The sequence below is a fragment of the Apium graveolens genome, chromosome 6 (assembly GCF_009905375.1).
Source record: "Apium graveolens cultivar Ventura chromosome 6, ASM990537v1, whole genome shotgun sequence".
In the NCBI taxonomy this organism is placed as follows: domain Eukaryota; kingdom Viridiplantae; phylum Streptophyta; class Magnoliopsida; order Apiales; family Apiaceae; genus Apium; species Apium graveolens.
In genome coordinates, this window is record NC_133652.1 from 255,518,299 (window position 1) to 255,542,955 (window position 24,657).

Sequence of the window (24,657 nt, forward strand, 5' to 3'; positions counted from 1 at the left end):
CCTTCATAATGAATCAAGAATAGTATGTACCGATCTTTGCGGATTATTAATTACCAGTTAGTAAACCTATGACCAGGAACTATTTAAGTTTAGAGTTATCATCTTTTTAGGTCTCACTATTATGATCTCATCATAATCCATAAAAAGCTTTACTCTAAACTATGGTATATCTTATTTAAACACTTAAATAGATAAAGCCCGTAATAAAAACAAAACAAGTCTTTTATTAATATCAATGAAATCAAAACAGATTACATAAAAGTTATTCCTAAATCCTCATACATGATTGGACTTAGGACATATTCCTTTCAACAAGTCTCTTCTTCAATTCTTGAAAACTAGTCTCACATTCCTCGGTCCATATGAACTTGTTACTTTTTCGAGTCAATTGTGTCAATGGCATGGCAATGGTCGAGAAACCCTCAACAAAGCGACGATAATAACCAGCAAGTCCCAAGAAACTCCTCACCTCAGTCACAGTGCCAGGTCTTTGCCAATCGGTAATAGCCTCAACCTTAGCCGGATCCACTTTAATTCCATCTGCTGATACAATATGTCCCAAAAAGGTAACCTGATCAAGCTAAAATTCACACTTCTTGTACTTTGCAAACAACTTATTCTTCCTCAATATCTCCAATACAACTCGTAGGTGCTCCTCATGCTCTTCTTTAGACTTCGAATACACCAAAATATCATCGATAAATACAATCACAAACTTGTCAAGAAAATCTTTGAATACCCTGTTCATCAAGTCCATGAAAACTGCTGGTGCATTTGTCAACCCAAAAGACATGACAAGAAACTCGTAGTGTCCATAACGAGTCCTAAATACAGTCTTCAAGATATCACTTTCCTTCACTCTCAACTGATGGTAGCCGGAACGCAGATCGATCTTCGAAAAATATTTTGCTCCTTGCAGCTGATCAAATAAGTCGTCGATCCTCGGTAATGGATACCTATTCTTCACAGTGATTCTGTTCAAATCTCGATAATCAATACAGAGCCTCATCGAACCATCCTTTTTCTTCACAAACAAGACAGGTGCACCCCAAGGTGAAACACTAGGTCTGATGAAACCTTTCTCAAGAAGTTCCTGCAGTTGTTCCTTTAACTCTTGCAATTCCAGTGGAGCCATGCGATACAGAGCCTTAGAAATTGGTTTCGCACCAGGAAGCATGTCAATAGAAAATTCCACTTCTCTTTTTGGTGGTAATCCATCCAAGTCCTCTAGAAACACATCTGGAAACTCACAAACTACACTGACATCCACAAGTTCAAGCAATTCCATAGAAGAATCAATCATGTGAGCTAAATATCCTTCACATCCGTGTATAAGTATCCTCTTGGCCTTGATGGCCGAAATAAATTTCCCCAAACCACTATGTGTAGAACCCTGAAACTCGAACTCGGGTGAATTTGGATCACCAAAAATTATTTTTTTCCTTGACAATCAATAGTAGCCTTATGCCGCTCTAACCAATCCATTCCCAAGATGGCATCGAAATCTTGCATCAGAATAGGCAATAGATCCACAAATAATTTCCTATCATCAACTATGACTACACAATCATGGTAACGAGAGTTCACATATGTATTTACTCCAATAGGGTTTCCAATAGAAAATTCTGATGAAAGCGTAGTAGGTGCAATGCATAAGTGTTTAACATAAAATGTAAAGACAAATGAGTGTGTAACACCAGTGTCAAATAAGACCGTAGCATTCCCATTGCCAATAGAAAGTGTTCCTATAATGGTACCTGGGGTATTTGCAGCATCCTTTGCGGTAATAGAAAAGACACGTCCACCAGTCTTCTGATTATTTTTCCTATTCTGATCGTTCTGGTCCCCTGACTTCTTCAATGGCTGCTTGCAATCTCGAATAGTATGGCCCTTCTGGCCGCAGTTGAAGCATGACCTACTAATCCAATAACAAACACCACTGTGCATCTTCCCGCAATGCTCAAAAAATTTTCCTCCATTCCGATTTCCAGCTTGAGTCATTGACTTGTTCTACTGATTACCTTGACTTCCATTTCTCTGCTGAAAATTATGAGTGTTGTACCTCTGTTCATTTTGTTTAAATTTGCCTGCAGATCTGTCATTTTTCTGAAACTTAGAGGAATCATCATCTCTCTTCCTTTTCTGATTCTGCATGTCTCGCTGTTTATGAAAATCAACCTGATGAAGTTCTTGATCTCTAGCACTATCCACTAAACTGTCCATGGTAGTGTAGCGATTAGCTATGATGTGGTTACGAATAGAAGTCTTCAAAGCCCACTTGAATTTCATTATATTATCCTCCTTAGTACCAGCAACAGATCGAGCATACCCAGCCAATCTCTGAAATCTGACCTGAAAGTCCGCTACAGACTCATCATCTTTCTGAGCTATACCCTGATATTCTCGAGCATACTCTTCACGAATACAAGCAGGAAAGTACCGCTGATCAAACTGTGCCTTGAACACATCCCAAGTGATAGTATTCTCATATCCAGCTGCGTGAGAAGCCACCACTGACTTCCACCAAATGCTAGCATCCCCCTCAAGACGGTATATACCAAAACGAGCCTTTTCCCGCTCAGAACAATTCAGAACCCGAAATATTTTCTCCATGTGATCAATCCACGCTTCAGTATCCATCGGGGTCTTAGCTTCCTTAAAACAATTAGGCCTTTGCTTCATGAACCGATCAAACATAGTCTGGCCCTCATGGTCCTGCCCATTATTATTACCACGAGAATTCTGTTGTTGTCGAGCTGCAACTTCCTGTACCATGTCCATAAAAGTAGCTCGATCCATCACAATTTCATGATGGGCATTTCCAGCATTATTCCGACCTCGCGCCATCCTGTAAACATTTATATAAGTGCACAAATAACACACATAAGTATTACGATATTCAATCCAAGAATCGAGATATTTTAATCTACCCATGCGAAGTCAACCCAAAACTCACAGTTCAATGCCTAAAAGACAGTCTACAGAATCTATAATCGTAGCTCTGATACCAACACTGTAACACCCTATTTTTATAACAATAAAGCTACACGATATAAATAAGTCTAAATTATATTAAACTGCAATAATGTAGCAAGGCCGAATAATATAATAAAATCCATGGTCTAATCCTCCAATAATGATAGAAATAGGATGTAAACTATACTAAAAGTTGTTTTCGAATTTATTACATCCACTAGTCTGAATCTCGATTAAATACTGGGTGTCACTCATCACTCTTCCCGCTTTACCCCTATTTACCTGCGAAAAGGAAAACAATAAAGAGTGAGCCAAATGCCCAGTACGAATATAATCCAAATAAATTATAAAATATAAATACGAATAGATTGTGTCTTACCAACACAGAGATTTAAACTGAAAATGAGAAAAAGTCAACAATATAATTTTAAAACAATTTATCAATATTTTATCGAATCAGTAGGATAAAAATTTAAAACAATTAGCTAGCGATGAATCATAAAGTAAGGCTGAATAACAAATAAGGTGGGTACAAATATGGGTCTCTTACACAAAACTATACTCGCCAAACTCCGATCACCGGCGAAGTATAGGACAATGATTCCTTCCTCGGTAAGCCAGAAGAATGAATAAGGAATGTAAAATACATCCCAACAATACAATAGCGATCATGATCTTATCACATCTCATACTCCAGAGACGCGCTCGTATACTCACCCACCGATACGAGTTGGTGCCTAGTTCACCTTTACTCCGAACTCCATGTGAACATTGTCCGTGATTAACCCACACAGATCGGTCTAAGAGCCTAACAAAATAGGTTACAAAGGTCGCTTGACTCGTTGCACGAAACGAAATATAGTAAACAATGTCGCAAGAAAAATGCGAAATAATAATATAAACAAGTCAAGGCAACAATAATCCAAGAATAGGGAATTCGAAATGAAAACGAGAATGCGTACAAATAGGTACACACTGAGTACAATAAGCTCACAACTTTAGAAAATGAATCAACAATAAATTTAACGAATATTTATTTATTAAAAGAAATAGAATGAAGAATTCGTACCTGATATTAAGATTGAGCAAATTTTGAAAATATTCAAAATATGGTGCGGTGCTAATAGCCCTTATTTATATCTAAAAGGTAAGATATAATCATGCGTTAGAATCTGAACTTATTTAATAATCCTAAATTAAATAGATATGCATTTTATACTAAATAAATAACTCCATAACTTAATGATCATAATTGTACCACTGTCCGAAGTCTGATAAGGTGAATAACACATGTTAATAAAAAAAATTGGGTGTTAACTACTTTAGGTCAAAGACTACAAAATGCTAATACATTATATAAAATAAGCTTCGCCCAAAAAGAATATCACTCGAGTTAGCATTTAAAAATATTAAAATAATATAAAAGAAATTAGTTAAATAACCAGTGACGCTAGTATGTACAAAATATGAGTCGTACACAGACATGTACCTCACTTAATGCATTAGTTGACATCTAACATTTTATAAAAATTAAAAGAAAAACAAAGGCCATTAAGTAACTTGAATAATTTATTTATAAAAATATTACACCTCCTCTTGTGACTCAACTTTGCCGAGACTTCGGCACATCACCGTATATACTAACACAAGGTCATAAAATTAAATAAACTAACAAATTAAATAATTATAATATATTAAATTTTGAAATCATGTAATAATTATTAATATAGTTTAATGCATGCAAAAATAATTCATCACTCATATAAAATACTAGAATCCTGCCATGTGTACATAAAAATATGCACATTAGCAAATTATTAAAATGTCATCTTTAAAAGAAATTTGCTAAAATTTAATAAATTTATTATAAAGCTATTATTTTGAGGAACTAATGAGATATAACTCTCTGCAAATCCAGGCATGTAAACATGTATATCCAAATTTGATAATTATCAATATAATAAATATGGTACTCCACATGAGGGTGAGGTAACAACGATAAAATTAAATGTTAAATATTAATAAAGGTCCTTAATATCAACCATAACCATTTACAATAAAAGACCCAAATAACTAATTAGTGTTATCAAACTTAGTCAGCCAACTAATAAAATAGAGAACCCATGCTCTTGCATTCTTAACTATACTCCTGATGTAACATTAACATTAATATATAAAATTAATACCATGCCCCCAACACATATCAAAAGAGCATTAAAAGTTATTAAACTATATTTACTAAATTTACACGCTAGAATCAGATTACATGCAATACGATAATTAATAATAATATACATAACAAAAATAATTAATAAAAGTGAAAATAGTGATATACGATGACTTACAATATTCTAGGTCGAGGAATCTGAAAATAGTTGCACAACACGGGTGGACGGAGGTGCTGGAAATTCATAGATAAGCAACAATAATTATATACTATATTCATCCAAATATACTTTTTAATATAATAACATATGTACCTTTGGTTTATAGCACAGGAACCAACCAGATACTAATATCTAGTTACAATGCTATGAGAATTGGTTTGCCCCCTGCATTAATGGAACACCGCCACATACATATTAATATTATTATATAACTTAACCCACCAAAGAAATACATGATTGACATATTTAGAGGTTGGATGCTCACCTCTCCCCAGATGCGATGTAACGCGACTGTACACCCTTATAGATGTAATATAGAATTATATTTATAAGACTATTTGGATAACTATAAACAGATTAGAATTAGGTTATACAAATATTATCCAACAACTAATTTAGCCTTATCAATATATCTTTAGAATTCAACTAGAACTCCAATTAAAAATTCTAGATACTTCTAGAATTAAAATAAATCCAAATATAATTTTATACATAACTTATATAAATTAAAATTAAGTGCTGAGTATTTTATATAAAATATTGGGGTATTATACATCAAGTACCACTTCATAAGGGAACATGTAATGAATGGTACTGTGGAACTACATTTTGTTCCAAGTGAGAAGCAGTTTGCAGATATTTTTACCAAGCCACTGGATGAATCCACCTTTTCAAGTTTGGTAAGTGAGTTAGGTATGCTCAATTATTCTGAAATCTTTTCAGATAATTTGCAAGTTGTAATGCAGCAAGAAATTTAATTAGTTTTACAGTCTAGGATGAAATTTTGGCTAATTCAAAATTTACATCTCGACGGATGATCAGTATCCATCGAGTTTGATCATCCGTCGGTATACATTTTATTAATAAAAAAAATTATTTTTCTGGAATATTTTGACTCGACGGATAATTGATTTATTCTCATCCGTCGAATTGTCTGAATCTTAGCCGTTAATTCCCTGAATTTTATCCATCGAGTATACTTACAGTTTATAAGTATAACACGACAGATAATTGAAGGAATTTTTACAGTTTATTTTTAAATGGCTATTTTGGGCAATTCTTATTGGTTACTTTATTTTACCTTATTATTTTTTACAGTTATTTTTGAGATAGTATAGAAGCTTAATTCATTTCTATTACTTTTCTTTTATCATTCTCAAATCATCTGCTCTAAATTCTCTCTTTCTCAAAAGCAATTATCATCTCTATCTCTGCAATTTCCAGTCTCTCTAATAATGGCACCAGTCATCAAGATCATGTCACAAACTGGATACATCTATGAGAAAAACAACTTCACGGCTCTAGTAAATAAGGGGATTCAACATTCAAGTGACTACCACAAAATGATGGATTTTTTGAAGAACTGCAAACTCAGCTATGCAATGCTAGAATCACCCACCATCTTTTGTGAGGTTGTTGAAGAGATGTGGACGACTGCTACATACAACTCTACTGATAAGACCATCACACTCACCATTAAAGGTAAGGAATTCTGTATTAATAGTGATGTTATCAAAGCATATTTCAAGATTCCTGATAATATTGTGACTTCACCACACACAGACACTGATATAGTTAATATGCTTAATTTCATGAACTTTGCACTCTCTACTTCTAAGTTAAGTGACATTAGGAGATTGGGTCTTAGAAAGGAATGGAGTTTCATGTGTGATGTAGTGACCAAGGTCTTTTCTGGTAAAATCAGTAATTTTGATTCTGTCAATATTTCCATGTTTAACATGCTTTACATGCTAGTTACAGATAAGTTCTTTAATTTTAGTGATCTTGTTTTGTTTGAGTTGGGGTTTAAATTAGGGGAGTTAAATAAGAGGGGTAAAAATGTTTATCATGGTAGATTTTTCATGATGTTAGCTAACCACCTCTCTGAGGAAATTGTGCTTGAGAACCCAAACAACAAATTAGATTGTTGGGTTCAAGAGAGGAGAATTATTGCAGATTTGAACAGGGCAAATCATCACAAGGAGAGGCCACTCTTCTATTTCCCTGTAATGGAAGCACCTCAGGTAAGTGAGGTAAGTTCATCTGTTCCTACTCTTTCAACCTCACAGATTTCTTTGAATTCTAGTATAACTATGGCAATTGTGTCAATGAACCAACAGTTGCCTACCCAAGCTACCAAACCATCAAAAGTTTCAAAATCCAAATCAAAGAAAGCCTCCGCTGGTATCTCTCAAAAGATACCAGTTGTAAAATCCACCAAAACCAAAGAGGGGAGTGTGAAGGTGGGAAAGGTAGGTGAGGGACAGGGTGAATATAAAAGAAACCCTAAGGATAAGAATGGAGAGTTGAGTGGTTCCCAGCCTAGCCACACTGCAGTTTCCCAACAAACTGCAGTGATCAATAAATATAAAAGCTCATTTCTAGTTGCATCCTCCCAAAAGGATGTGACTATTGAACAAAGCTCTCAACCAAGAGCACAGGTCAAAAGGGTAAGAGACACTAGCTCACCCCAAACTTATGCCAGAAAGAAGAAATAAAAAACTCTTGGGGATGCACAGGGTTCACACACTGTGCAAACTGGTGCTAAAGACACAGTCACTGCACCTTCACAAATTCAGCTTGATGTGGCTTCAATAAATGTGGAGTCACAGCCAAAATCATTAGTTATAGAAGCGACTCAAACACCAAATTCTCCCACAAACTCTCTGGATGTGGATATGATTAACACATCAATTCCCGATTCCCCTTCTTTAACTTTGTTGGGGAAGCCAAAATCTAGTGCAAGTGAGCATCATCTTTTGGATGATTTGTTGGCTTACTTACCAATTCTTTCAGGAACTGTTGAAATATTTGTGCCCAAAATCTCATCAATCAGCACAGAGTCCATAATAGTTTCAATTCCAAGTTCATTCATTTCTACTCTCTCGATGGATATTGCTCATCCGTCGAGTAGTGATTGTATCCCGATGAATAAGCTTAACAACATTTATCCGTCAGATAGTCAAACTGCTAACCCGATGGATATCCTTTATCTGTCGAGTGTCTCTGCACGGCTTAAAATTTTATCAATTATCTCAAGTGCAGAAGACTTAGTGGTAGTACAGTCACTCTTAGGATTGAGGGAAGAGAGTGTTATGAGTGAGAGTCTGGGTTGCTCCCAGGAAAAAGGAGAGGAAAAGAGTGAAAATAAGCAATCCGGTTCTTCAGGATTAGCAAAAGAGAGTGAGAGGAGTCCCACCTTAGATGGTGAAGGTGAGGGTGTGAGGGTGGGAAGCCAGGGTGAGACCCTGATGCAACAAAAGAGAGGACAAGAGAAAAATGCAGGTACATAAGCTATAAGGATGGATGTCATTGCTAGTGAGTTAATGAATGTCCAGGATGCAGACAGGGAGGGACTATCTCAGCAACCTCAAGCTATTATAGATTCCACTTCCCTTGATGCTGATGCATTTACTCACCCTGTTCCAGCTTATCAACTTCTAGCTGAACAGGGCAATGACAATGCAGAAAGGATGCTCAATTTGGTGCATACCACTCAGTCAATGCTAAGAGCTAAGGATGCCATCACAGCTTTGCCCTCTACAGCTGGTGATGTTGATTATGAGAATGGTGGTTCAGCAGATTTCTTTGGAGATGAAGGTGGAGATAGTGAAGACGAGTCATTGGACATAGGGGGAGAAGTAGGTTCCAGTTCAAGATCAGGCATGCCATCATGAGAATTTTTAAAACATTGTGATGAACACTACTTCAAGACAACCCTGATCCAACTCATAAATCAGATAAATTCTGCTCTTTTAACCACTACAAATGCCAACACCAAGAAGCTCCTTCAAGCACATCTTGCTTCTCTGCAACTACAACAGATTCAAGGCTTTCAAAATGCTAGAGATGTCAACACCATCAAGGGTGATATTGATGAGATGAAAAAGGCTATTTCTGACAAGATGGACTCTAAGCTTCCAGAAGCTACAATGCTTGACATCAAGAGGCAACTCAGGAAAAATTCTGAACTTGCCACAAAGATAGATGCCTTGGATACAAGAATGTCAGCTATGGAAGCATCTCTAACAGCCATTCATCTGCATCAAGCTCAACAGACAGACTTGCTTCAGAAACTAGTGGCTGCATAAACCTCCTCCTCTACTCAACTTGATGATAACAAAAAGGGGGAGAAAGGACCAAGTGAGGGGGAGAAACATCTTAACATTCAAATCAGTAAAGTAAGTGTGCCTACAATTACTTTCACCAAGCCACCAGTTACAGACAACATTGATCTGATAAATGAAGCAGCAGCCAATATAAGAGCAGCTGAAAAGGTGCAGTTGATTCCAATCAACTGGGAGAAAATTGATGAGGACATTCAAAAGAAGTTTGGGCTAGTAAAGAAGCCAGAAATGTCAGCCATTCATCACTCTCAAGTCAGGCAAATCTCTGTGAATGAAATAAGCATGAACTATCTGGAAATGGGACAGCCATCCTGCATCAAATCTCCAAAGGCTGAAATAATTCTGAAGCCAATGGTGAACTATCCAAAATCATCATTAAAGAAACCTTTGGATACAGTGTATGAGACACCTAAGCCTGATGAGAAGAAGCTTCTGTCAAGATCAATTGCCTTCTATAAGGATCCAGCTGATCCAGCTTTAAAATGGAGAATTGCTAAAGTTTTCAGAAATGGTAAAGAAATTTTTGTGGTAGCTGGTCATCCGTAATTTGCTCAAGCAAAGAGAGAAGAAAAGGCAAGACTAAAGCAAGAAAAGAAGCAAGCTGCTCTAGATGCCAAAAAGGCTAAGCAAAAGAAAGAGCAAGTTGGTATCTTGGCCAAGCTACAAGCTGTAAAACCAATACAACAAATTCCTGCTCAACCATATGAAATCACTGAATCTCAAGATCCAAAGAAGCAAGTTGAACCACAACAGAAGAAAGCTCCAAGATACAAGGAATTGGCCAAAAGAACCAAAAGGAAATTGGACCTTGTTGATAAGGAATTGGAGTATCAGTTTTCCAAGGAATCCACTCCAACTACAACTCAAGCATCAAAACCCTCTGTGGTATTTGAAGACATCAAGGTGGTGGATCCTTACTGGAATATTCATGGTAAACCTATTGTGCCTAAGGATAAACCAATAGACTGGGAGAGTCTACCAATTCCTGACTTCAATTTTCCAATCCTTAGCAAGCCAAAAAGAACAAAGTCAAGAGCAGTCAAGAAAGTGAAGTTGTCACCTCTCAAATCCAGATCTCTAACTAAAGCTCAATCCAAAGTCAACAAGGGATATTACATGTACTTATGTGACATTAAGGAATTCTCTGATCTAAATCTCTATCTAGATGAACTAGAAGAAGTGAGAGGGATTGATGCTTACAGGAATCTACTTGGAAGGTTAGTTTTCAAGTACAAGGGAGGAAAGGAGATTCAATGGCCACTTGATCGGATCCTTCAAGAAAGCCAAGCTGTGCTGATAAAGGTTTATTCATCCTTCAAGAAGAAATTTGGATTCAATGTAACTGCAAGAAGACTGGTTCTAAAGAAGATTGAAGAACTGACGAGTATTAGAGCTAATAATGCACTCCCAAAGACTTTAATTATTCCTTACACAGGGAGAAGAGTACATCTAAGGCCCTACTGGCTGATGGAGTTCATGGATGACAAAGGAGTGAGAAGATTTTTAAGAATAGAAGACTAATTGAGCATCTCTAGCAATGAGAATCTTTTGGAAATGCAAGAAAAGCTAAATCTCTCAGAATCTGATGAACTGGAATTCCATAGACAGCTCCAAAATCAGATAGAAGAAAACAACAGAAAGCTTGGAAAGAGATCCAGATCTTCAAGGAAATAGATTAATCTGCTCAGGCTAGAGGAGCATCTTGAAAATGACTGTGAGCAAATCTTTGTACATTTTGTTAATTGAAGTACTTTACAGTATTATCTACTTTCTTTTGAAGCTGTATTTTTAGGGTGTTTTGTTATCATCGAGTTTCTCTTAATTTACGGCTACAATTCCAGTAGACATAAATTGGGGGAGATTATTGTGAATATGTTGTAAACTTGATGATTTCATTAATAAAACACCTTAGTAGATTTTACTAAGTGAAAAATATAGCACTCGACGGATAAGGATTGTAGTCTCGACGGATGACTCAATATAGTCCCGAAGGACGATGATTTATTATCCATCGAGTGAGTAGCTTGTGTAACAATAAGTCTATAGCATATTTCTGCATACACATTGTTTAGATTCTGTAGTAGTACTCAAGTCATGTTGACTTTAACTAGATATGCAGAATAGTTTAATTAATTGTATATAGATGATGTCTTGTAATTCTGCATAAATGAAATGAAGTCAAGTGCCAGATAGCTACCCGACGGATAAACAACAATGCCACTCGACGGATGATCAACTAGGCAACCCGACGGATGATCATGAACCCGACGGATAAAGAATTCAAACATCTGTTGATAGTGACAACACTGTCACATGCGTCGAATGTATGCAAATAGAATATGGAAGCCTATTCAACTGGGTTTTAGAGAACAAAGAAGCATTGCCATTTCCATGCTATTATGAAGATATTCAAAGATGCTGGAAAGGAGTAATGAAGTAGCATAGTATTAGAATTGATAGTTTTTGTTTTATTATCCCGTCTTATTACTTTGTAATCTTGGTGTTATATAATCCAAGGAGTAGCAAATAAAACAAAAAAAACTAAGCAACCAAGAGTGAAACATTTGTAAGCTGTATTCTTAGCATTTTTCTGCAATCTTAGTTGTTCATATTTGTAAGTAGCTGTGAGCTAATTGCTACACAGAGTTCTCTTGATATATTATATATCTCTGGTGGATACATTCAAATCCACCAGAAAGTTTTTGAAGACTTGTGTTTTTAATTACTTGTGTTTTGATTCATTTCAAGTTATTATTCCGCACTCTACAAATCAATTCACAGTGATATATATTTAAGTTAGAACACTTTTTATTTTTGAAAAAGTTTCAAGAATTCCATTCAACCCCCCCTTTTGTAATTCTTGTTGCATTGTTAAGGACTAACATATGATGACGATGATGGTGAAGAATATGAAAATTATGCTCTCATGGATTTGGAGGAAGGAGAATCATCTGCATCAAAATATGAGGTACCTATCCTAACCACCATTGATTTGAATGTCTCACAATATTAGGAAACTGTAGAAAGAATGAGTGTAAAAATGTTTCACATTCACACAAGCATGGTGGCTACTACTGAGGAAATGAGTAGGCTGTCAAAAGTGAATGAAAAACTTGAAATTGAGAAACAAGAACTAGACATGCAGCTTGTTAGTCTAGAAGCAGTTAGACAATAAAATGAGTATCTCAGAAATAAGATGAAATGTGTAGAGGAAGTTGAAGCTGTATTGAGAGACAAAATTGAGAAAAATGATCTTAAGCTTAAGTTATTTAAAAATGCATGTCAATTAGTTGGTTAATACCATGAAAAGAACAAGCCATGTGCTAACATAGCTATTGGATTGGACTATAAGGCCGGTGCTTCTCAAAAGAAAAGTCAAATTGACAAGGGAAAGGAAAGCATCCCCCTCTATAAAAATAATGAAAAAGGGAAGGTGTGTGAACAAAGAAGTTCCTGATGTGTTTAAAAAGGTGATTGCACCCTTGTTCCAAATCTGTGAGGTGAACTTCCGTGAAGAGGAGCTTATCATAAAGCAAGAAATTACAGATGAAGATTAAGAAAAGAAAAATGCCAAACCCACCCTCAACACTGAATGTGAGAAAAAAGCCCGAATCTAGTCCAGTCATCAAAACATCAATAACTGAAATCAAAAATGAAAGCACGGGAAAGAAAAAGAAGAACAAAAATGGAAAGATAGGTGTCAACAAAAGCAATAACTATGTCTATGTTGCAGATGCTCCCAGAAAGTAGTGTCAAAGATGTGGCTCAAAAAATATCGCAACTCATCTTTGTAAAATGATTGTTAGTGAGCCAAAGTATGGAGCTTGCAAGTATAATAAAGCTCAAACTGATGACCCCTACTCTTTGTGTGACAAGTTTGATTGCATTCCATGCAACATGAAAGTTATGACTAGCTGTCATAAGTTGAGAAAAGATTTAAAAGAACTTAACTTTAGATCTATGATCAAAGAAGAAAATGTTAATCAAACTAAGAAAATTGTTTCTTTTGATTGTTCAAGTTCTATTTCTGCTAACTCTGTCAAGAAGAAGAAAGTGCCCAACACTGCTTGGGTAGCTAAATACACTCAAACTCATTGTATGCAGGGAAGAAGAATAAAGTCACGTGGATCATTGATATTGGATGCTCCACACACATGACATGTAATAAAGCCCTGCTATCATAGTTTGAGGAGATGGTTGGCTCTTTGGTGACCTTTGAAGACAACGGCAAAGGATTTACAATGGGATTTTGCAGTTTGATTTATGGAAATGTTATTATTCAAGATGTAGCACTGGTTGCAGGTCTTAAAGTAAATCTTCTAACTGTCAGCCAATTTATAGAAAAGGGTTTCAAAGTTTTTTTTGACAAAGAAGATTGATCAATCACAAGCAAAAAGACTGGTGAAGTTTCTCTGAAAGGAGTAAGGAAAAGAAGTTTTGAATTTGATCAAAATGAAGTTTGTCAAGTTTGTCAAAATGAACTCTAGTTGAAGCTGCAAGGACAATATTGCAGGATGCCAAGCTGCCAACCAGTTTTTGAGAAGAAGCTGTTAACATAGCATGCTATACTCAGAATAGATATTTGATTTACAAAAATATTGGCAAGTCACCCTACTCAATCATGTCAAAAAGGAAGCCCGAAGTTAAGCATCTTCATGTGTTTGGAAGCAAGTGCTTTGTGTTAAAAGAAAACTTTGAGTATGTTGGGAAATTAGAATCCAAAGTATTTTAAGCTATTTTTCTTGGATATTCATTGGAAAGGACTGCTTACAGAGTTTATGTGCTAGAGCAAAGGAAGATAATGGAGAGAACATATATGATATTTGATGATGAAAAGTATCATGGCTTGGAATGTCTTGATAAAAATGAAGCCGAAACTTTAAAATTTGATAATCTCAACCTTCATAGTAATTCTGAAGAAAAAATTGAAAAATAATGCAAATAATAGAGTAGAAGAAGGAACAAGTGAACAAGTGAACTATGAAAATGAGAATTCATCTCAAGAAAGAAGCTCACCTGAATTTGATAGCACAAACTCAGGGGGAGAAAGAGATGATGGTTCTGCAAGTCATGCCAACAATGAAGAAAATAAAGACAACTCTAGTCATCAAAATCATCATACCAAAAAATGGGATGGGAGTCACACAAGGGATACTATAATTGGTGATCCTAATGTCGGTGTGAGGACTAGAAGTGCCACTGTAAATGAATGCCTACATGCATGCTTTCTGTCCTAAATTGAGCTTAAGAAAACTGAAGAAGTTCTACTTGATCCTGATTGGAAAACTGCTATGCAAGAAGAACTAAATCAATTTGAAAGAAACAAAGTTTGGGAATCAGTTCAAGCACCAAGAAACAGAAGCATCATTGGAACAAAATGGGTGTACATGAACAAAATGGATAAAAATGGTGTTGTAACTAAAAAAAAGCAAGATTGGTTATCAAAGGCAACTCACAAGAAGAAAGGATTGACTATGATGAAACCTTTGCTCCTGTTACAATACTTGAAGCAATAAGGATTTTCCTTGCATTTGTTGCACACTCAAATTTCAAGGTATATTAAATGGATGTGAAAAGTGTATTTCTTAATGGTGAACTAGAAGAAGAAGTCTATGTGCAACAACCTCTTGGCTTTGAAGATTCAGTTTTTCCAAATTTTGTTTATAGAATTTTAAAGGCTCTCTATGGATTGAAGCAAGCACCAAGAGCATGGTATGACACTTTGTCAGAATTTCTAATCAAGAATGGATTTAGTAGAGGCATTATTGACAAAACTCTATTCTACAAGCAATATGGTGATGACATTATCCTAGTTCAAATCTATGTGGATGATATCATCTTGGGTTCTACTAATAAGAAGTTATGTCAAAGATTCTCAAAACTCATGCAAAGTGAAGATGAGATGAGCATGATGGGAGAACTAAGTTACTTTCTTGTCCTTCAAGTTAGCCAAAGAAGTGATGGAATTTTCATCTGGTCAAACTAAATATGTCAAAGATCTTCTGAAGAAATTTGGAATGGTGGATTGTTCACCTAAATCTACTCCTGTGTCTACATCTACCAAATTGGATGAAGATAAGAAAGGAAAAAATGTAGACATCTCAAGATATAAGGGAATGATTGGACCTTTACTTTACTTGTCTGCAAGTAGACCAGACATCATGTTTGCTACATGTTCATATGCAAGATTTCAAGCAAATCCTAAAGAATCACATCTAATGACTATCAAGAGGATTTTCAGATATTTGAAGTGAACACCAAATTTGGTAATGTGGTATCCAAAGGGAACTGGTTTTGAAGCTGTTGAATACACGGATGTAGATTTTGCTAGATGCAGGGTAGACAGAAAGAGTACCAGTGGATGCTATCAATTCCTTGGTCAAAGACTTGTATCATGGCATAGTAAGAAACAACAATCTGTATCATAGAAGTTGTTGTGCTCAAGTGCTTTGGATTAGAAATCAACTAATGAATTATGGCCTAGTGTTACAAAAGATTCCTGTCATGTGTGACAATACTAATGCAATATCTATTGTTGCTAATCCAGTTAAATCATTCCAGAACCAAGCACATTGATGTTAGGTACCATTTCATTAGAGAACATGCATCAAATGGAACCATTGAGCTTGCTTTTGTTCCAACAGAAAAATAATTAGTTGGCGTTTTACAAAATGTTTGGATGAAGTAACTTTCACAAGGCTTGTAAGTGAAACTAGTATGCTAAATTCTTCATCCTAAGGCAAGAACTCAACTAACATGTTGTAGCAGATTAATTATAAATAAATCAAAATAAATTTGATTTAATTAGGAATTAACTGGAATATAATTTATAAATATTTCAGAATTCTCTGTATATCTATTTCTCAAAAATAAATCTAACTTGAAATTTCTCTAATTCTAAGAAAAACTGTCCAAATATTAGTTCACATTATTAATATGTGAAATTAATATAAGCCAGAGTCCAGTAAAAACAAAAGTATTTAGAGAACTGAATTCTTGATAAGTCTAAATGACTTATCGATAAGTCTCTAAATGACTTCTCGATAAGACTTTTTCATGAATTCTCGATAGACTTGTCGATAAGTATTTTCATGACTTCTCAACAAACAATGTAGAGATCTCGATATACTTAATGATATAGAGTTCTCCACAGTTCAAATTTTAGACTTCTCGATAACTCAGAACTGAAATAATTTAATTCAATAAATTATTTCAGCAAAATACTTTTAATATAAAATCAATTCTAACTTTATGTTAAATTATCAATATAAATTAGAATAAATGAATCCTAAATGGACAAACTGGGTATTTGTGCAACATATCGATATGTCACTACCTAGTTCTCGGTAAGAGTCAAGAAAATGACATTTCGAAATGAGTTCTCTACAAGCAACGTGACTTCTCTACATAACCAAACATCTATATTATAAATACCCAAACATCTCGACATAACCCCTCTTTACGCTTTCGAGATCTCAAATAACCTAATTACTGTGATTTTTCACCATTATCAAATCTTTCAAGCTTTATCTCTCAAACACTTACCCGCTCAAATTCAAAACAGTATCAAATGACATCAAACACCAACCCTATAAGGGTAGCAATCCCCAGGATGGAACAAACTATCTCCCCTTTATTGACCCAACACAAGCACCTAATAATTTCAAGTGTTTTGTGAAATTTGTGGCTGATTCTTATCTAAAAGGGGCTCTAACAGCAAACTCTGTGCTATACTTGGATGTTCTCAATGATTTCTAGAATACTGCAATTATTCACACCAATATAGATGATAATCAAACAGTCTCAATGGTGGTGAACTACACAATCAAGGGTGTGGTTATGGAGTTCAATGCAGCTGACATCAACAAGGCACTGGGTATCTCTACAGACAGAATGGGTGCAGCTCCTAGCTCAGAGGAACTTTATTAGTTTATGAGCTTTATCAACTATAGTGAAAAGTTGATTTAGCCAGGCTCAATAAGAAGTATCTGAGGAAAAAATAGAGTTTTGTAGTTAACACTATTATCAGGGCATTTATCTGCATGAAGTTTATCTGCAGAAAGAAAGGCTATGAAAACATCTCAAGTGTGGTCCAGAAGCAGGTGTACTCAATGGCTTATGACAAACCCCTTGATGTTCGAAGCCTAATCCTTGGAGAGCTGAGCACAAGGTTAACCATGCCTTGGTAGGTAGAGGTAAAGAAATATTCTTCCCTAGGTTTATTATGTCTACTTTAAATTATAAAGTAAATGATATACATTTGACTGAGGTGTAGATGCTAATCAAATAGGCATTTGTAAACAAGCGTCCGAAATTCTTTTTGGCTCATTAAATACAAAGAACTAAGTAAAGGTAAGTCTAAAGATCACTAACTTTATGTTGGAGAAATTTAGAATTTACCCTTATGCAATGCCTGACATGGGAAGCAGTACAATATCTAGTACAACTATGGCCTCCGGTCATGTAGAAGAACCTAAATAGGACAACCCAAAGGGGACTACCACAGCTGAAAACCTTTCTTCAAATCCTCTAAAGGCTAGCAACCAACTGCTTCATCCTCTCAAAAGGATGGAGTTAGTAAAAAGAAGAGAAAACAGATTAACCTGATAGTAGTTAGTAAGACTGGAGAAGAACCAAGTGAAGAAGTGTCACCCTTGGTCAAAAATCCAAAGAAGAAGAAAAAGATAGAGTTGACCACTCAAATGACCACCTCTGCATCTTCTCAGAAAGATCAGTTGTAAATATGGGAATTAACCAGACTCTAGTGACATCTTCTCAACAAGATGTCAGTATTGAAATGAGCACCCTCCCAAGTGCAATATGTAATGAGTCTAAACTCCCTCTTGAGCACTCTCAAGTGGGTATAAAAAGTAATTTGGATGGCACACTTGAGTGAGAGCGCATCATTTAAAATTCCTTCTTTTACTCAGGGGGCTTGAAAACACCTCTCAAGCTCTACTAAAATCAAGTGACACGGTTCTTGAAACTGTGATCACTCCTCAGAACCCACCTTTGGGTGGAGAGAGACTACATGATGGGGTAGACCTTGATGACACCATCATAAACACAGGGGTTTCATCAGTTTTTACTGAAGACCCCATGGTTATAGTTTCCAATGCACCTTCATATGCACAACAGTCTTTACAGAATTCATGTTTTGAGGGTATTACTTTAGAGGGGACCTACTCAAATCCTCTCAAATTCCATTGGAAGTTTCTCTTTTAGAAACAACTCCCCTCAAAACCCTAACTGAAATAGCCTTGACAATTGAAGCTAGGAGTCCAATTACCAATGATCCAGCTATTGGGGAGGCAAGTACAACAACACATTCAAGTGCCAGTTCTTTGTAAGAAGAACAAGGCTTTGAGGTCATGGTACATGACAGTAACCTGGTCAACTACCTTCCAATTCAAATGGAGGTCCACTTACCAAGTGAACAACATACTGTCAAAACCACAGTTTTAACTATAAGTTCAAATGTGACTCCAGTCACATGTACCACACTCCACACCATCCCATCCACCTCAACCACAAGCCTACAAGACACAAACCTACCCTCCACATCTACACAATACTCTCACCTTATCTCTCAATGGCTACATGAAAATCAAGCTCAACCTATCACTATGAATTACCTCTTTGTAGACCAAATTGAAGGACTTGCCAACATCATTCAACAACTACTTACCACATATATGTCTAATCAAGAGTATCAAGCAATTATTTTTTTCTATAAAGAGGATATTGAAGATCAACATGCAAAGATTGTAAATGAAACTAAACAATATGGTAATGTAGATGTTTGGTTGTTAAAGAACTTCAGCATTAAAATGGAAGAAGCTTTGGCCAGATTTAGGGAAGAATATGTCACAGTTTTAGGTAGCAATACCAAAACAATCACTCCACAAGATGTAAATGATGCCATCACAAAGGTCTATAAAGCACAATTAAAAGCTTTCCACTTTATTGGAAGAGCACTTGAAAATACTCTGAATGGTCATCAAGGAAAGATCAAGGAGACGGTGAGTGCCGGAATAGATGAACTTGTGTCATCACAAATAGAGATCAAGAATAAATTTAAAAAATTTGCTGAGAAGATGGCCACTTTCAGTCTAACTGGGGTTGAGACCAGCATCAAGCATCTCAAAGAATCATTTATGTCCTTACATGAGGTTATCCAAAAAGAAATCTCAAGAAATAATGATACCAAGGTCATACTGGATCAACTTCATAAGTCTAGATATGAGCCTTCAGCCTTGATGATGGAGGAAATTAGAAGGGTGGTGCTGAACACTTTTGGTATAACTAGCTTTACAACATTTATAACTATTCCTTCCACTTCTTCATCTCATTAAATTCAAGCTCTCCAAAGTCAAGTCAATGAACTTCAACTGTCAAATGCATCCTTGACATCTCAAGTCTCTTAATTAACAACTCTTGTTCAAAGTCAATAGCAATCCATCAAATTCTTGATAGACTCCCAAAAATATTTTCAAATCCAGATATGTGTGTCTTTGGAAGCTATCATGGGAGCATTGAAAGTCCCTCTTGAGGAAAATCCTCCAATGGTAAGGGCCCAGATTCCTCACAATTTCAACTTGCCTGCTCCCAATCCTAAGGGGGAGATGATGGATCCCAAGCTAAAATCAATTCAAAGTGAGGATGATATTGGAATTGAAACTCATAATGGCGACTAAAGGCCCTTGTCTTGATAAGGAGTTTGGTGATTTCCTTGAAATCCCAAGAGTCTCATTCAACTTCAATCATTTTTCCTACAAGAAGGCTATAAACCACAATATTAATTTTATGAGAATGATACTGATCAATAGATAAATGTTTAAGGAAAAGAGAATTGTGGTGAATGTAAATGACTTTGGAGTTGATGGGTGCATGCAGGTCTCTCTCTCTCTCTCTCTCTCTCTCTCTCTCTCTCTCTCTCTCTCTTCTTTCTAAGATCAAGAAGAGCCTCAGAACTGGATATATTCATCAAGAAAGTCAAAGTGATGAGTCCAGAGGATACTCTTTTGCTACATAAACTAAAATCAGGTCAAAAAGAAGCTTTTCCTGAAGCCTATCTGAAACTTAAAAAAGGAGTGGCCTACATATGCCTTAACACCAGGAGATGTAGACACTTTCAATTACCCAAACATTGTGTCATGACAAATAAGAAGTTGATGATGACTATTGAGACTGAATTGAAGACCAAAAAGATCAAAACAAATGAGGATGTTGAGATGATCAAGATCTTTGCTAGATAATAAAAAATGCAGATGCCATGCTACCACAAAGCAAAATCAATGAAAATGATGATGAGAAAAAGAAATATGAACACAAGTCTTTTGGCTCAAAACCAAGTCAATCAAGCAGAAGCAGTGTGTCATAAGGAAGCAAAACGTAGCAAGGATGAGCATAGGAAAGGGAAAGATGGAGATAAAAAGAAGGATGGAAGAGATGGTAAAGACACCAAGAAAACACCAACAAGACAAATATCCAAGCCTCTACAAACCTCAACCCAAACTCCCCCCAAAACATAAAATCAAAACATCTAAACCTAAAAGCCTAAATACCCCTACAAACCTACAGCCAACTCTCTACTTAAAATACCTATCCAAATGAACCAAACCTCCTTGAAGAAACTTATCAATCCTCCATCATTCAAACCTCCAACTAAAACTCATTTAAGTCTACTTGAAGAAAACCAAAGAAAATAAAATTTGAAACCGGTGTTCAATGGAACTACTTCAATTAAGAGAATTTTCTACCAATCTCAAAAGAAATATCAGATGACGACTACAATCAATTAGCTGAAGACATAGTCAAAGTCCGTGTAGAAATTTTGGGAGAGGTGGAAATCTACTTTAAAGATGACACATTCAACTTAATTAACAGAGAAGTAATTAAAAATTACTCAGCAGTAGAGCTTGAAAGAGTAATTAGTTTGATGAATGAAAAGGATGCTTTTACCAAGATGAGGAAGGTTGAATTAGCTGGTAGGTTAAAAGAAAGAGATGAAAGGCATGCAAGAGAGAAGCAAATGAGATGAAGTATGCTAAGGAAATTGAGATGTTTGAGCAAAGGTCAAATGAGCTAAAAGTTAAAGGATTGAGTAGAGTTTCTCCTGGTGGTGTGTTTCTGAATATCAAGACTCATAAATTATCAAGGTATGATAAAATATCTTGACAGTTACTCACTAAATGAATGGCTCAAATGGGTGGAAACTCTAAGAGGGACTGAATTAATTGAAGAACTCGAGTGCCTTGTCAACCTCAAGGATTTGATTAGAGAATAACCAGGATATGAGAAATTTAGATAATTCTGTAAATTCAATTCTGAATATAACTGCAAGAATGTGTAAAGCATGTACTTTGTCAATATGTCAGTCTTTTATTTAAATTTTAGCTTGGGGTTAGTCTTGTTATCAGGCATGAATTTGTGATAAGTTGTCTTCTCATAAATTAGGGGAGATTGTTGTGCAAGACATGTCTGTATATAACAAGACTAAGTCACTTTGACAACCTTGAGAATCAGGTGTATGATAATCTTATTGTATTTTCTATTTATATTTCTTAAGTCTGTAAAAGTGTTAAGGGGATTAAACTGAAGGATTTTTCTATGAACAACCATCAAGTTAAGAAATAAACTCTAAAAGAAGATTAATCTTAATCATGATTCAGAGAGAAGTGTAGAAGCTTGGAATTGAAAAATGGTGTTCTTGGAAAAATATTCTAAGTCGTATATCGACAAGTCACCGATCAAGAAGTATAGAGATGTATGTCGAGAAGTCAAAAATGACTTGTAGAGAAGTCCAAAGTGATATTGACAAGTCAAAATCTACTTGTAGAGAACTGTAAATATCGATAAGTCAAAAAGTCTATGTAGAGAACTGGAGATATCTACAAGTCAAAATATACTTGTAGAGAAATGGAGATATCGACAAGTCAAAAGCATATGTAGAGAACTGAAGATATCGACAAGTCAAAAGCCTATGTAGAGAACTGAAGATATCGACAAGTCAATCTACTTGTAGAGAACTGGACATATTGACAAGTCATAGTACTTCTAGAGAAGTAGAGATATCGATAAGTTATTCTATATATCGATATGTGACTTCTCTATACAGTAAAATAGATCTCGATAACAGCCTCAAAATTCATAATACAGATAACTTGAAGATCCAAGATTATCAGTCAACTAACAATTTTATCACTGAATTGTGATATCTCGAATTTTTCAGAATTATCATTATTCTTATTTGAATATGTCTATGTGATTTTTTGATTTGGAAGGAGTAAAATGGTGGATATTTTATTTCTGTTTGACGAGTTCGTGTTATTAAATGGTAATGTGCTAATTGTTAAGTGTTGTATCGATCCTTGTTAATTTCTGAAAATATTTACTTAAATGTATTAGTTTTAAAAGTTTATTTGAAAGTTGATCATTATATTGATATCGGTAAATTGAGTTCATTTTGTAATATTAGGGATTGAATGGATGTTCTGTGAACTATGTGTTTTATGTAATATTAATTGTGTGTGACTCTGTGCTAATTGAGGATTATTTGAATTATAAATTACCGACTCGTATTGTTTCCGTTATTCCCAAACAATCTAACAAAGAATTACAGAAAGTGGGGGGTTGAATGTAATTCTGGTTTCTTTTTCGATTTCAAGAATTATTTTATCTCAAATATATAACAGTGTTTGATTAAGCAAAAGTGCGGAATGAAAATATTAATGTAATCAAACACAAAGTAATTAAACACAAGTATTTAAAAACTTTCTGGTGGATTGAACTTTTCCATCAGAGATATAAATATTTCGAGAACTTTATGATATAAAGATTGTACACAGCTGCTTACAAGTAGAAATTACAAAGAACAGAGAAATTCTTCACATATATATAGCTTTTTCTATTTCTCTTGTTGATTGCTTACTTGCTTAATATTTTTCTACATGCTACTCTTGGTTTATATACCTCCAAGTTACATTATAAAAGGACGAACTAATAAGATAAAAATGTCTTGTTCTAGTTACATGCTTCTTCATTTCTCCATCCAGCATCTTTGAATATCTTCAAGTTAGCATGGAAATGAAAATGCTTCTTTGTTCTCTAAAACCTGTAAATAGGCTGCCACGATCCATTTGCATATAATCAACCCATGTGACTGTCAAGTCACCATCAACTGCAATTTGAATTTGAACATCCGTTGAAACATTATTGGATCATCCGTTGAAAGTGTGTTGGATCATCCGTCGAAACTTCAGTAGATCATCCGTTAAATGTGACTTGGGTCATCCGTCGAAACCTTGTAGAATCATCCGTTGAAAGTCTTTCATAGCAGTTAACTCCATTTCACTTATGAAAAATTATAAAGCATCTAATATATACAATTAGCCAACCTACTTTGCATATCAATCTAGTAGTCAACATGACTTTGAATATCCTACAACTTTTAGATCTCTAAGGTATTGTAGTTTGCAGAAATAAGTTACAAAACTTATTAATACATAAGCCACTCTCTCAACGGATGTTAAAGTGATCATGCCGTCGAGAGCTACAAAAACACTAAATAAAATCTACTAAGGTGTTTTGGTGAACTTATCATCAAGCCTATGACATATTCCTAACAATCTCCCCCAATTTATGTCTACTAGAATTGTAGGCATAAATTAATAGAAACTTGATGATAACAAAACACCTTATAAATACAGACTGATTGACAGTAGATAAAATTAACAAGTGATGCAGTTTATTTGAAAATTATACAGAGGAAGGTTCATAGAAAATCTCACAAGCCATTTTTAAGGTGCTCCTTTAGACTGAGCAAATTTATCTTATTTCCTTGAATGTATAGTCTTCTTTCCCAGTTTCTCATTGTTCTCTTCAATTTGGTGTTAAAGTTGCCAGTAGAATTCAGATTCATCTTTATTCGTCTGATCCAGATTCTCTTGCATCTCCATGAGAGTTTCATTGCTTGAAATTTTTAGCTGGTCTTCTAATCTGAAGAATATTCTGGTGTTCTTTTCATCCTTGAACTCCATTATCCAGTATGGCTTCAAATGCACTATAACTTCATTGTAGGGAATAGTTAAGACTATTGGGAGTGCATCTGGGTCTCTCCAGCTATCTCTAATCTTCTCAATTATGTTCAATATCTCCCTTTTGGC

The 24,657-nt window shown here is 35.3% G+C and overlaps 1 protein-coding gene across 1 annotated transcript; it reads right to left on the bottom strand.

Moving 5' to 3' along the window:
- Positions 1-1,431: 1,431 nt before the first annotated feature.
- Positions 1,432-2,001, bottom strand: LOC141665924 (uncharacterized). The gene has a single exon (XM_074471910.1). It carries the CDS (start codon positions 1,999-2,001, stop codon positions 1,432-1,434), a length of 570 nt encoding a protein of 189 aa, XP_074328011.1.
- Positions 2,002-24,657: the final 22,656 nt, after the last annotated feature.